This window comes from Rhinopithecus roxellana, chromosome 4 (assembly GCF_007565055.1).
Source record: "Rhinopithecus roxellana isolate Shanxi Qingling chromosome 4, ASM756505v1, whole genome shotgun sequence".
Lineage (NCBI taxonomy): Eukaryota > Metazoa > Chordata > Mammalia > Primates > Cercopithecidae > Rhinopithecus > Rhinopithecus roxellana.
Genome location: NC_044552.1, coordinates 119662235 through 119676152, shown reverse-complemented (window position 1 = coordinate 119676152; position 13918 = coordinate 119662235). Strand labels below are relative to the sequence as shown.

General features: G+C 41.4%; 1 protein-coding gene across 3 annotated transcripts in view; it reads right to left on the bottom strand.

The window, feature by feature from the left end:
- The window catches only part of MAP3K5 (mitogen-activated protein kinase kinase kinase 5), a 252403-nt gene that overhangs the window by 24172 nt on the left and 214313 nt on the right, over nucleotides 1-13918 (bottom strand). For all 3 annotated transcript variants that reach the window (XM_030928710.1, XM_010379481.2, XM_030928711.1), the window contains 2 exons: nucleotides 8478-8663; nucleotides 5298-5403 (listed from right to left, as the gene is read on the bottom strand). In XM_030928710.1, the coding sequence (XP_030784570.1) occupies nucleotides 5298-5403; nucleotides 8478-8663 (292 nt within the window). The remainder of the gene's footprint in view (nucleotides 1-5297; nucleotides 5404-8477; nucleotides 8664-13918) is intronic.

The following is a 13918-nucleotide window of genomic DNA, read 5'->3' as shown; positions in this document are numbered from 1 at the left end:
CATTTAGTCCATTAACATTTAAGGTTAATGTTGTTATGTGTGAACTTGATCCTGCCATTATGATATTAACTGGTTATTTTGCTCGTTAGTTGATGCAGTTTCTTCCTAGCCTCGATGGTCTTTACATTTTGGCATGTTTTTGCAATGGCTGGTACCGGTTGTTCCTTTCCATGTTTAGGGCTTCCTTCAGGGTCTCTTGTAAGGCAGGCCTGGTGGTGACAAAATCTCTAAGCATTTGCTTATCTGTAAGGGATTTTATTTCTCCTTCACTTATGAAACTTAGTTTGGCTGGATATGAAATTCTGGGTTTAAAATTCTTTTCTTTAAGAACATTGAATATTGGCCCCCACTCTCTTCTGGCTTGTAGAGTTTCTGCCGAGAGGTCTGCTGTTAGTCTGATGGGCTTCCCTTTGTGGGTAACCCGACCTTTCTCTCTGGCTGCCCTTAAGATTTTTTCCTTCATTTCAACTTTGGTGAATCTGGCAATTATGTGTCTTGGAGTTGCTCTTCTCCAGGAGTATCTTTGTGGTGTTCTCTGTATTTCCTGAATTTGAATGTTGGCCTGCCCTACTAGGTTGGGGAAGTTCTCCTGGATGATATCCTGAAGAGTGTTTTCCAACTTGGTTCCATTTTCCCCCTCACTTTCAGGCACCCCAATCAGACGTAGATTTGGTCTTTTTACATAATCCCACACTTCTTGCAGGCTTTGTTCATTTCTTTTTCTTCTTTTTTCTTTTGGTTTCTCTTCTCGCTTCATTTCATTCATTTGATCCTCAATAGCTGATACTCTTTCTTCCAGTTGATCGAGTCGGTTACTGAAGCTTGTGCATTTGTCACGTATTTCTCGTGTCATGGTTTTCATCTCTGTCATTTCGTTTATGACCTTCTCTGCATTAATTATTCTGGCTATCAATTCTTCCACTCTTTTTTCAAGATTTTTAGTTTCTTTGCACTGGGTACGTAATTCCTCCTTTAGCTCTGAGATGTTTGATGGACTGAAGCCTTCTTCTCTCATTTCGTCAAAGTCATTCTCTGACCAGCTTTGATCCGTTGCTGGTGATGAGCTGCGCTCCTTTGCAGGGGGAGATGCGCTCTTATTTCTTGAATTTCCAGCTTTTCTGCCCTGCTTCTTCCCCATCTTCGTGGTTTTATCTGCCTCTGGTCTTTGATGATGGTGACGTACTGATGGGGTTTTGGTATAGGTGTTCTTCCTGTTTGATAGTTTTCCTTCTAATAGTCAGGACCCTCAGCTGTAGGTCTGTTGGAGATTGCTTGAGGTCCACTCCAGACCCTGTTTGCCTGGGTATCAGCAGCAGAGGTTGCAGAAGATAGAATATTGCTGAACAGCGAGTGTACCTGTCTGATTCTTACTTTGGAAGCTTCCTCTCAGGGGTGTACTCCACCCTGTGAGGTGTGGGGTGTCAGACTGCCCCTAGTGGGGGATGTCTCCCAGTTAGGCTACTCAGGGGTCAGGGACCCACTTGAGCAGGCAGTCTGTCCGTTCTCAGATCTCAACCTCCGTGTTAGGAGATCCACTGCTCTCTTCAAAGCTGTCAGACAGAGTCGTTCGCGTCTGCACAGGCCTCTGCTGCTTCCCCTTTTGTTGTTTAGCTGTGCCCTGTCCCCAGAGGTGGAGACTACAGAGACAGGCAGGTTTCCTTGAGCTGCTGTGAGCTCCACCCAGTTTGAGCTTCCCAGCGGCCTTGTTTACCTACTTAAGCCTCAGCAATGGCAGGCGCCCCTCTCCCAGCCTCGCTGCTGCCGTTTTGGTTAGATCGCAGACTGCTGTGCTAGCAATGAGGGAGGCTCCGTGGCTGTGGGACCCTCCCGGCCAGGTGTGGGTATAATCTCCTGGTGTGCCCGTTTGCTTAAAGCGCAGTATTGGGGTGGGAATTACCCGATTTTCCAGGTGTTGTGTGTCTCAGTTCGCCTGGCTAGGAAAAGGGATTCCCTTCCCCCTTGCGCTTCCCAGGTGAGGCAATGCCTCGCCCTGCTTCAGCTCTTGCTGGTCGGGCTGCAGCAGCTGACCAGCACCAATTGTACGGCATTCCCCAGTGAGATGACCACAGTACCTTAGTTGAAAATGCAGAAATCACCGGTCTTCTGTGTCGCTCGCGCTGGGAGTTGGAGACTGGAGCTGTTCCTATTCGGCCATCTTGTTTTCTGACTTTTTAATGATTGCCATTCTAACTGGTGTGAGATGGTATCTCATTGTGGTTTTGATTTGCATTTCTCTGATGGCCAGTGATGACAGGCATTTTTTCTTTAGCAAACACTTTTAATAAACAATGTGCCTTGTTCCACACATGGTTGATCACAGCAGTGTCCATTCCTGGGATACTCGTGCAAGGACAGCTCCCTCTGCAACCTCCCTGCTGTTCTCCCTAAACCTAACAGTTTCACCTACAGTTACTTTTGCTTTTTAAACTTTCGATTCTGGAAGAATTTTAGATTCATGGAAACATTGCACAGATAGTACAAAGAATTCCATCCACACAGCTCTTCCTAATATATCTTACATAACTATGGCATGTTTTTCAGAATGATTAAATTAACGTTGGTACAATACTATTAGCTAAACTGCAGACTTCACTCAGATTCTCAGTTTTTCACTAATGTTCATTTTCTATTCTGGATACCACATTACATTAGGTAATCATTACTAAAAGGAAGTTTTTTGTTTTTCTTTAAATTAAGTAAACAGATCATTTATATGCTATTTAAGTTGTTTCAAAATATACTCTCTTTTTCCTTTCTTCATTTAGGTGTCCTTAATTTAGGGTGTTACTGTATTTAACTCATGGCCCATACCTCTCCCTTTCAGTGATACACACTATTCCCCCTTTATCCCGTAGATCTTTTGAATATCTAACCCCTCTATAGCACATTCCATACAACCAGCCTTATCCTAATGATAAAGCATCTGAAGAAAAGTATTGTTTGACTTCCTTAAAGCATGAATTTCTTAGGTTCACATCCAACTACTAATCATGTGCTTCAAAGCCTCTCTAGAATTTTTTTCTAAGTTTCTACACTATACAAAATTTCCATCCAAATTTTTTTTTTTTTTTTTTTTGAGACAGCGTCTCTGCCTCCTGGGTTCATGCCATTCTCCTGCCTCAGCTTCCTGAGTAGGTGGGACTACAGGCACCTGCCACCACGCCCGGCTAATTTTTTTGTATTTTTAGTAGAGACGAGATTTCACCGTGTTCGCCAGGATGGTCTCGATCTCCTGACCTCGTGATCCGCCCGTCTCGGCCTCCCAAAGTGCTGGGATTACAGGCATGAGCCACTGCACCCGGCCCCTAATTTGTTATAATCAGGTGAAACTCATTTACTTATTGTTTCAACCAAATGTGAATCAGGGATTCACTGTTTTCCATGCACTGTGCTGGACAGTATGCTAGGCTCAGAATAAAATAAACCAGAAACAGTTATCCTCTGGTGAGGGTAACAGCTATTAAACTAGAAACAAAAGTAGTTTCAGATTGTGGCATCACAAATTGGTGAAAACCATTTCCAAGGGGAGAGAATAACAGAGGAAGCCTACTTGAGATTTGGTGATAGGTCCAGACTCTCGGTGGCCTGAAGAATGCAAAGGTGCAAGCCACAGGACAGGAGAGACGTGGGGTGGAGGTGTGTTCCAGGTAGAAGTAACATGTTCGGGGATAGCAAAACATCTGTTTCTTTCTTACATAAGAAATAACTTAATGGTGACCAATGTTTAACATAAAGATTGACACGGATGCTCTCCCTCTCATGTCAAACACTCAAGTGTTCTATGAGAAGAAAGGGAATTCCACAACTCAGAAGGGTTGGCCTGAACTTAAAAGTTTGTAGTACCATTTATAAATAATTTTAATTTAAAAATATTTCAGGGCCAGGTGCAGCAGCTCACGCCGATAATCACAGCACTTTGAGAAGCTGAGGCGGGAGGACAGCTTAGGTCCAGGGATTTGAGACTAGCCTGGGCAACAGAGTGAGACTTTGTCTCTACCTATAAAAAAAAAAAGAAAAAAAAAAGAAAAGAAAACTAAAATGAAAATATTTCATATCGATCTTATCCTTTTAAATTTATATTTTAGAATGCTTTATAATATAGGTACAAATTAGTACAACAGAACATGTTTCTAATTTGTTTATATAAATATATATAAATCTGTATCTATCCATCTATCAATTGGTCAACTGCTCTTTCTACCTACCTACATACTCATCCATGCATCCACCCACCACCCCAACACACACACAGGGTGGAAGAGCTTTGCCTACAATTTTTTTATTAAGGGGTAGACTATCAAAACATGTTGGAAGATTTGCCTTAGAGTATGAATACACTCCTCACTTATGCCAAAAAGCCTTGTTTCATCAACACTACCCCTGTTGTATTTCACTGCCAACATAGCTGGGGCTGTGTCTAGACCAGTGATTTCCAAATTTGGCTGTGCATCAACATAACCTGGGAGCTGTATTAAAATCAGGTTCTTATAGGTGGGACACGGAAGATTTTTAGGGCTGTGAAAATATTATTTATTATACTGTAATGGTGGATATGTGTTATTATATATGTAGAATTCCTAGAGAATGTACAACACCAAGACTGAACCCTAATGTGAACTATGGATTCTTGGTGATAATAACATGTCAACGTAGATTCATTGATTGTAACCAATATACCACTCTGTGGGGGACCTTGATAATGGAGGAGGCTATGCATGTGTGAGGCTAAGGGGTATGTGCAAAATCTCCGTACCTTCCACTCAATTTTGCTGTGAACCTTAAACTGCTCTAAAAGACTAGTCTTAAAAAAATCAAATTCCTGGGCTTTATTCCTTGCAGATTCTTACTTGGCCTCAGATGGGGCTTTGAAAACTGTAATTTTAAAGACAATTAAATTGCTCAATGCAATGAGCTATGCAGTGCCTCCTTAAATTGCTCAATACACTGGAAGATTTGGGAACCACTGGGTAAAAGATGTAGGAATGTGTTTTGTGGTCCAGATATCTGTATTTTGAAATGCATATTTATCTGAGTCACCTGTATATTTTTCTCTTTCTCTTCACATCTAAACACATTCCTTAAAGACAGGGAAGCAAGCCTTCCTCACTCTTAGTAAATATTTTGCTTTGTGTACCATTATCCAGACTATAGGTACTATTTGGTGACATTGAAAATATTTCTTTAAAAAAGGGTATTATGGTTTTTAAAGTACTAAAGTGATATGAGAAATAACAGATGAACACTAATCTAAAATATCCAAGCACTAAATATGTGCAGAGTAATTAAATATCTCTGACCTGGAACCAGGATGGTAATGGCTGTCTGCACCGCCTTCCGGATGATACTGTCCAAGGCAAACATCCAGTGCGGCTTGATGTTATGATTCCGAAGAACTTTATTGACCTGGAGAGAGAGTGATATTTAGCCTACTTTAATTTTTAATTGCAAATAGCCTAGCTGATCCAAGCAGTTGGATGAAGTTCCATTTACAAAAAAAAAAAAAAAAATTTCTTCACCTTGAATTCTTTGTAATTCTTTGTCATTGGAAAATAAAGTAAAAATTGCTACTTCAAATCAAAGTTCAGTGAGCCCCATGTAAGCAAATAAATTATTTAAGTGAAAGGCAGTCTGGTTCAAATGAGAATGTTGCTTCTTTGGGACTCAGAATCTGCAGTTTTTAGCTTTTATGATGTCTACAGAATGGATGGAGGGAGGGGGTGAAGGAGGAAGACAGGGTCTAAGAGACTTTAAATAAAAATAAAGGCTGTTCTTACTGTTCATTATTTTCAGTTATTTATTATTATTATTTTTCGTTTGCTTTGTAGACAGGGTCTTGCTCTGTCACCCAGGGTGGAGTGCAGTAGCGGGATCATGGCTCACTGCAACCTGTGCCTCTGGGGCTCAAGCAATCCTCCTGCCTCAGCCTCCCAAAGTGCTGGCATTGCAGACAGGAGCCACCGTGCCTGGCCATCTTAGCCATTTTTAAGTATATGGTTCAGTGGCATTAAGTACATTCACATTATTGTACTACCATCACTGCCATCCATCCACAGAACTCTTCATCTTGCAACACTAAAACTCTATACCCATTAAACAGTAAGTTCCCATTTCTCCCTCCCCACAGTCCCTGCAAACAAGCATTTTACTTTCTGTCTCTTATAAATTTCACTACTATAGGTAACTTCATATAAGTGGAATTACAGTATTTGGCCTTTTGTGAATGGTTTATTTCACTTGGCTTCATCTCTAAGCTTCATTCATGTTGTAGCATGTGTCAGAATTTCTTGCCTTTTTAAGCTTGAATAATATTCCATTGTATGTACTTATCATGTGCATTACCTTTCTAAAAACAAGCTTTTAGCATAAGACTAAGACAAGCTCACTTAAAGTTTGGGTTAACTCTACTACCTGTCGGCTCACACAGACCTCTAAAAAAATAGGCTATTTCCCCAACAGGGCTCTGGTTAGATACCTCTAAGTGCCTATAGTATGATTATGGAAGTATAATTTTATTTAAACTCCAAAAATTTAATCACCATCCCTACTGCGGCTGGGGAGATGGTGACCTAGTCACAAACCCATGCCAAGAGCTGGAGCTCCAGTAGCTCATGCCTGTCCTTGGTCCATCTTCATCAAAATCCCCTAGTTTGGAAGAGAGTCAATTTGAGGACTTCCTTGTAGTAGTTGCACAGGAAGTAAACCCTTGCTAGGTTCCCACTTGTTCTAGAAAATCCATCCAGGCTGAATTTGTCCTGGTATCTTCATTTCTTTAAATAATTTATATGCTGGCTGGACATGGTGGCTCATGCCCTGTAATCCCAGTACTTTGGGAGTCCAAGGCAGGCGGATCACCTGAGGCCAGAGTTCAAGACCAGCCTGGCCAACATGGCAAAACCCAATCTCTACTAAAAAATACAAAACTTAGCTGGGCATGGTGGCAGGTGCCTGTAGTCCCAGCTACTCTGGAGGCTGAGGGACAAGAATTGCTTGAACCCAGGAGGCAGATGCTGCAGTGAGCTGAGATCATGCCACTGCACTCCAGCCTAGGCAATAGAGGGAGACTCCATCTCAAAAGAATTTACATTCTTATTAGGTGGAAGAGGGATCTGTTATAACCATGACCTGTTCCTTTCAGCTCTTTATTACATAGCAAATTACATCATAGGGCCCATACTTTGGGTTCATTCTCATCCTGGACAGTGAATAAGTAAGACCAGGCGTGTGTGTGTGTGTCTGACCTGGCCCAAGGCCCAGGAGTACAACCCAATAGGTCTCAGTCTGAATTCTACAGCAAACTTGCTTTCCAACCTGTAGGCTAGAAGCCAAATGTGTGGGCAAGTGCAAATTAGCGAAATTATTTCACTCTATTTGCAGGCAGCTGGGTTTCCCTAGTTGCAGCATAAGCATGCTTTTAGCATTTAATATTAGTGATAGGCTTTGCCAGTTGCTTTAATTTCTTATGCCCTCAATCAAGTCAGGACTCTTGTCCCTGTCCACAATATAGCATAAAGACCACGTGGCTTATACCGTGTCTCAGAGAATGCTAGTGGTTATTGAAGGATTCTGATTTGGCTTTAAATTGGGGATCATTTGATGTTGCATATAAAATTGTCAAGACATTTTCTACATAGAAGCAATGCACACATTAGGGCTGAATTAATTTTTGGAATTTAAATCAAATTATACTTCCAGATTTATACCACAACCACCGTCAAGAACCTTCTTATTTCAGTCTCCCATATCTTGCTACGGGACTTCTGGGGGTTGCTTGAGGCTTTTTGGCACTGAATTCCACAGATAAGTCTCACCCAAGAATAAGACAGAGGGTTCTGAATCCGTTACACAAGACTAGCTTTAGTTTGTGTTGCATAGCAACTCAATTTTAGAGAGAAGATTTCTCAGCAATCTCTCATTAGATCATGTGCTTTAATTTTTAATCAGTGATGCTCTGTACTCTGAAAGTATATTTCTGGCTAGGACAGAGTAGGTATTTATGAAACAAACATGTTAAAAATGTTCTGTATGAAAACTAGAAAAAATTGGGAAAAAAAAGTACTGGTTTTATTCAGCAGTCACCATTTCAATCTGTACTGTTAAATTTTTCTCAGTGGCCACTAGATGGCATTTCTCATATAGCATTAGAAAATGTATGACTAAAGTGTGTTACGTTGCTAAAGTCGTCAAAATAAACAATGACCCAACATAATTTCATAAGAAGGAAGTTCAGCCATGGGAAATATTTTGTTATTTTCCATGGTGATTCGGTTTTATGTGTTTTTAATTTGGGGAATGCAAACACACAAAACAACAAATCAGATACTTAGAAGCATACTGAGAGGCGAATAGCTCACATTTTTCATCCAAAAAGAACAGAGTTCAATGGAATTTTTAAAGAAAAATAACAGAACTTATGTTTTATCTTATTTTTCTAACCAGTTTTAGTGTGTGGGAAAACACTGGCAAAATATCATACTTACAGCATCTTGAAAACCAAAGAGCACCACCTGGACTTGGCTAATGCCATGGCTGTCGAAGTCTAGCTCCAGTTTCAGCTTTGACAATGTGGTGGCTATGATTTTTCGGTCAGTGGATCTCACAAATTCTCTGAGGCTTGCAATGAGGGTTGTGATGTGTTCCCATTTTAGTTTCGGTTCTTCAGACCCCTGAGAATAAAAATCAACAATCCTTCAGTCAACATATGCCGGATATACCTGCCATGGGACTCCTATCCCCATACCCCCTGTCCCCGCTTTTTTTTCTTTTGGTAGAGACAAGGTCTCACTATATTTCCCAGGCTGGTCTCGAACTCCTGGGCTCAAGTGAGCCTCCTACCACTACTTCCCAAAGTGCTGGGATTCCAGGTGTGAGCCACCATGCCTATCCAATTCCCACACCCTTTTCTGAGAAGAACTGGACTTCCAAATGTCTCCAAAGGAAAGACCACATTTTGAACTATATGGCTCCTCTGCAATCCTCCTACCAACACCAAGAAATAATCAGAGAGAAAAGGTACCTGCCCCACACGCTGGTCAGTAGCCATGACAGTCAGATAACAAAGCTTTGCCCAAAAAGACTGAGACCGTAAGATTCTTTCAGAAATTTTAATTGGGAACTAAAAAGAGATTTGAGCAATAAGCTATAGGATCTCAACCTGAAAGTCTGCCCAGAAAGAGAAATTATAAAACAGGGTCATGAATATGTCCAACTATAAGAAAAGAAGCAGAAGCAATGGAATTGAGAAAGACAATAGGGAGTGTATTAGTTCGTTTTCACACTGCAGAAAACACACACCCAAGACTGGGCAATTTACAAAAGAAAGAGGTTTAATTGGACTTACGGTTCCACATGGCTGGGGAAGCCTCACATTCATGGCGGAAGGCAAGGAGGAGCAAGTCACATCTCACGTGGATGGCAGCAGCCAAAAAGAGAGCTTGTGCAGGCAAACTCGCATTTTTTAAAACCATCAGATCTTGTGAGACTCATTCACTATCACGAGAACAGCGCAGGAAAGACCTGCCCCCATAATTCAATCACCTCCCACCGGGTTCCTCCCATGACACATGGGAATTGTGGGAATTACAATTCAAGGTGAGATGTGGGTGGGGACACAGCCAAACCATATCAGGGAGGGAGAGGAGAAGTGGACAAAAACAGAAATGCGCACCCAGAGGGTCAACAGCAACTAAGCCAGAGAAAAGATGTGCAAACTCCGGGAACTTGAAGTTCCTTAGGCTCATATTCTGTTTTCAGTGTCTGTGAGACTCGGCCAGGCACTATGGTTGGAATTCCTTAAGAGTCTACTTCCCTTATTGCTATGCGTGTCTACCTATAACATGTCCTTGGTACTTCAATTGTCCTTACAGTGTGTCAATTCCTTGAAACCAAGAGGGGCTGATCTCAAACTTCATTCTTGAAACTACTCCTTACCCATCAAAGAGGCAATTGCTTCTAAGAATGGACTGATGGCCTATTTTATTACACTAAAATATATTACAATGTTCAAACAAATGCTCTTTCTCAAACTGAATTTTTCTTTTTGTTTTTTTTAAGAGACAGGGCCTCTCTTTGTCACCCAGGCTGGAGTGCAGTGGTACAATCATAGCTCACTGCAGCCCCTAATTCCTGGGTTCTAGGTCTCTTCCCACCTCAGCCTCCTGAGTAGCTAGGCACTATAGGCATGTGCCACCACACCCAGATAATTGTTTTTTAACTTTTTGTAGAGACTGGGTTTTGCTAAGTTGCCCAAGCTGGCCTCAAACTCCTGGGCTCAAGTGATCCTCCCACCTCAGCCTCCCAAAGTGCTAGGATTACAGATGTGAGCCACTTTCCCCAACCTCAAATGGAACTTTTCTCCTTTGAGCAAGGCATACTGCTTTTTTTTCTTTGCTTTGCTTTGCTTTTTTTTTTTTTGGACAAAGTCTTGCTTTGTCGCCCAGCTTGGAGTGCAGTGGGGCCGTTTCGGCTCACTACAACCTCTGCCTCCCAACTTCAAGTGAGTCTCCTGCCTCAGCTTCCCAAGTAGCTGGGATTAAAGGCACCTGTCATGTCTGGCTAACTTTTGTATTTTTAGTAGAGCTAAGGTTTTACCATGTTGGCCAGGCTGCTCTTGAACTCATGACCTCAAGTGATCTGCCTGCCTCAGCCTCCTGAGTGCTGTAATCTCAAAGTGCTGGGATTATAGGTATGAGCCACCATGCTTGGCCCACACTGCTTCTTTAAGGAAGCAGAGTAGGATGTTATTTGTTCCCATTTAACTGTAAGAAACTATAAGAAACTTTAAGAAACTATTATCTCATTTTTATTTTATATTGTACATTTTCTTACTGTACCATTAAAATTAAAATTCCTCAACTGGGCGTGAAGATTATAATTTCTAGGAGTCTATTAAAATAAAAAAGAAATGCACCATTGAGTTCTTTCTCTTAATATATTTTCATTTGGAAGCTCGGTCTCATGTTTATGTTTTCATGAGATAAGATTATACTGAAAAGCTTGAAAGCTGTCATTCAAGGAATATTTTAAAATCACACTGGAACCATTATAAACTTTGTTGGTTTTTTTCCTTACCACAAACTAAATTGCACCCAAGGTAAAGATTCACAGGCAAAATCATAACACCATGAAAATATATTCAAGAAGAAAAATGTGAGTTATGCAGAAATTGGAAGCTTCTCTTAATAAAAAATCAGTTGCAACATGTTTGCCAATAGCAGGCTTCAAATGACAAACTTATTTTTCGATGTTAACTTTGTTTTTACAACAGAAAAACATGTTGCTTCTGGTTTTTTGATGTGTGTGCCACTGTCCTACAAAGGAACATGCTCTACTCTGGGAAATGTTTTCTGTTCAGGCTATTTCATCTACTTATGTCATCGTTTATTTCTGTTCTGACTCCTGTCTCTCCATGTTAACTCATTCATGTGCCTTCAAAAACAAGCATCTTGGCTAGTATCTGGTGAGCCTGACTCAGTGTCAGCATAGATTTGACAGTATGCATTGCCTGCGCTCCTAGTACCAGGGTGTGATGGTTAATACTGAGTGTGTCTACTTGATTGGATCGAAGGATACAAAGTATTGATCCTGGGTATGTCTATGAGGGTGTTGCCAAAGGAGATTAACATTTGAGTTGGTGGGCTGGGAAAGGCAGACCTACCCTTAATCTGGGTGGTCACAATTTCATCAGCTGCCAGTGTGGCTAGAATATAAGCAGGCAGAAAAATGTGAAAGGAGAGAGTGACCTAGCTTCCCAGTCTACATCTTTGTCTTGTGCTAGATGCTTCCTGCCCTCAAATATTGGACTCAAAATTCTTCAGTTTTCGAACCAGACTGGCTCTCCTTGCTCCTCAGCCTGCAGATAGCCTATTGTGGGACCTTGTGATCATGTGAGTTAATACTTAATAGACTCCTCTTTATATGTGTATATATATATATATATATATTCCATTAGTTCTATCCCTCTAGAGAACCCTAATACACAGAATCTTCTTCAAAGGTGCTCTCCAGTCTTCATCCTTTAAATTTCCTTCCTCAAAAACCAGGAGTGGATTTCAGAAGGACGTTACAGATTACAAGGCTTTTCATGGTTTAAGGTTTGAGGACCTGTCCAATATCTAGATTTGGTTTTGTTATAAAGTGTAGGCTTAAATATAAATACATATCTAGAAATAATACAATGACAAGAATTATTTCTGATTGATTGTAGAAAAAATTAAAGATATTTAGATAACTATTACTAGCCTGCTTGATAATAACAATAACAGTTAACAGTTGTGGAATATTTTCTGTTATGATTTAAATCACTCACAATCTCCATTACTCCTGATATCAACCTTATAGACTCCTCCATTATAGATGAGGAAGTTCAGGCTCTGAGAGGTTAAATCAATTGCCCAAACTGCACAGCCTTTAAGTGATGGAACGAGGCCTCAAACAGAGGGAAATCCAAGCTAAGCCCAAGCTCCTAACCATTATATTCTACTGCCCCAATGACCTGCAGTAGCAGCTGTCAACCTGGGTCAGGACCTGTTCTACCACTGAATCACCATTTGATGTCATAGGAAAGGATTCCCAGCATCCTTAACAGCACAGTCAGAAGGGCCCCCACCATCACGTGGCCATCATGGATTCAGCATGTGATTCTGCTCAGCAGTTTCGGGTACTCACTGGTAGCTTCATGCCGGTCCACTAAGGCCTCTGATGGTTGCTTTTAAGGTTTTCTTTCATTTCTTCTTTTACAGAGAACATTCAAATGCACTTTAAAACTAGGAGGTACCAAACAATTGAATATGACTAACCACTCCCACATTTAAGTATTTCAGCACAGTCATAGAAGTGATGACCAAGGCAGTCCTATTCCTGATGGTGCTATGGTCCAGCAGGGAGACAAAGAATAGACCCCAACAAGCTGGCATTTCCTGTACTGGAAAAGCGCATTCTTTGGGGGCAGAGATTTAGGCAATTCCTGGATTTTATGTGTTTTTGACCTAAAACCAAGCATCTTAAAGGTCCACAGGAGAGGCCTTCACTCTGCAGTGGCTAATGGTGATTTACTTTCCTTCTTTACCTCCAATGCCTACCCCCTACCCCACTTTATCTTTTTCCTAGCACTTGTCACCATCAGGCCTACCAGCAAGGCAGAGCAATGTGGTGGTTAAAGCAAAAACTTCGGAGCCAAACTGCCTGGGTCAAAATCCTAACTCCATCACTTAGGACTGCATGACTTTGGCAAACTGCTCAAGTCCCCTGTGCCTGTTTCCTCATGTGTAAAATGAGGATGCTAATACAATTACTGGTATAGTACTACTATCATGAAAATTAAATGAGTACATACACATGGAATACTAAGAATAGTACCTGGCCTAAAGAAAATGTTAGCTGTTATTACTATATGTTATATATATATATATATATATATATGTATAGTTTTTCTTCTTCCACTAGGATATCACCTTCAAGGGGATGCAGATACTTTTGTTTGGTTCCCCAGGGTATCCCCAGCACGTACTACAGTGCCTGGCCTTTGACTGATGCTCAGTAAGTATTTGTTGAATAAATGAATGAACTCCGAGTGCTGCCCAGCTGCTCTCTCCATCCAGCTTGGTTCCTCTTCTTGGATCAACCCAGTCCTGTTCTCAGTTCTTGAATGATCACAGTGAGCCAAAGGAAAGGCCAGAGAGAAAGCTGATGGCTCGAGACCGCTCCAGTCTCCACTGCCACGAAGCATGTATGACACTCAGAGGCCTGCTTCCCCTCACTCTAGAGCACTCTAGAGCCCTGACTCAGAGGCCAGCTTCCCCTCACTCTAGAGCACCTTCTTCCTGCGCCTCAGAATAACTGCCTGAGACAGCTTTCCTTTAGGGCCCAAGTCAAGGTTTTTGAGAGCGTGTAGAAGACACTCATTTCAGTTCTCCTTGCACAG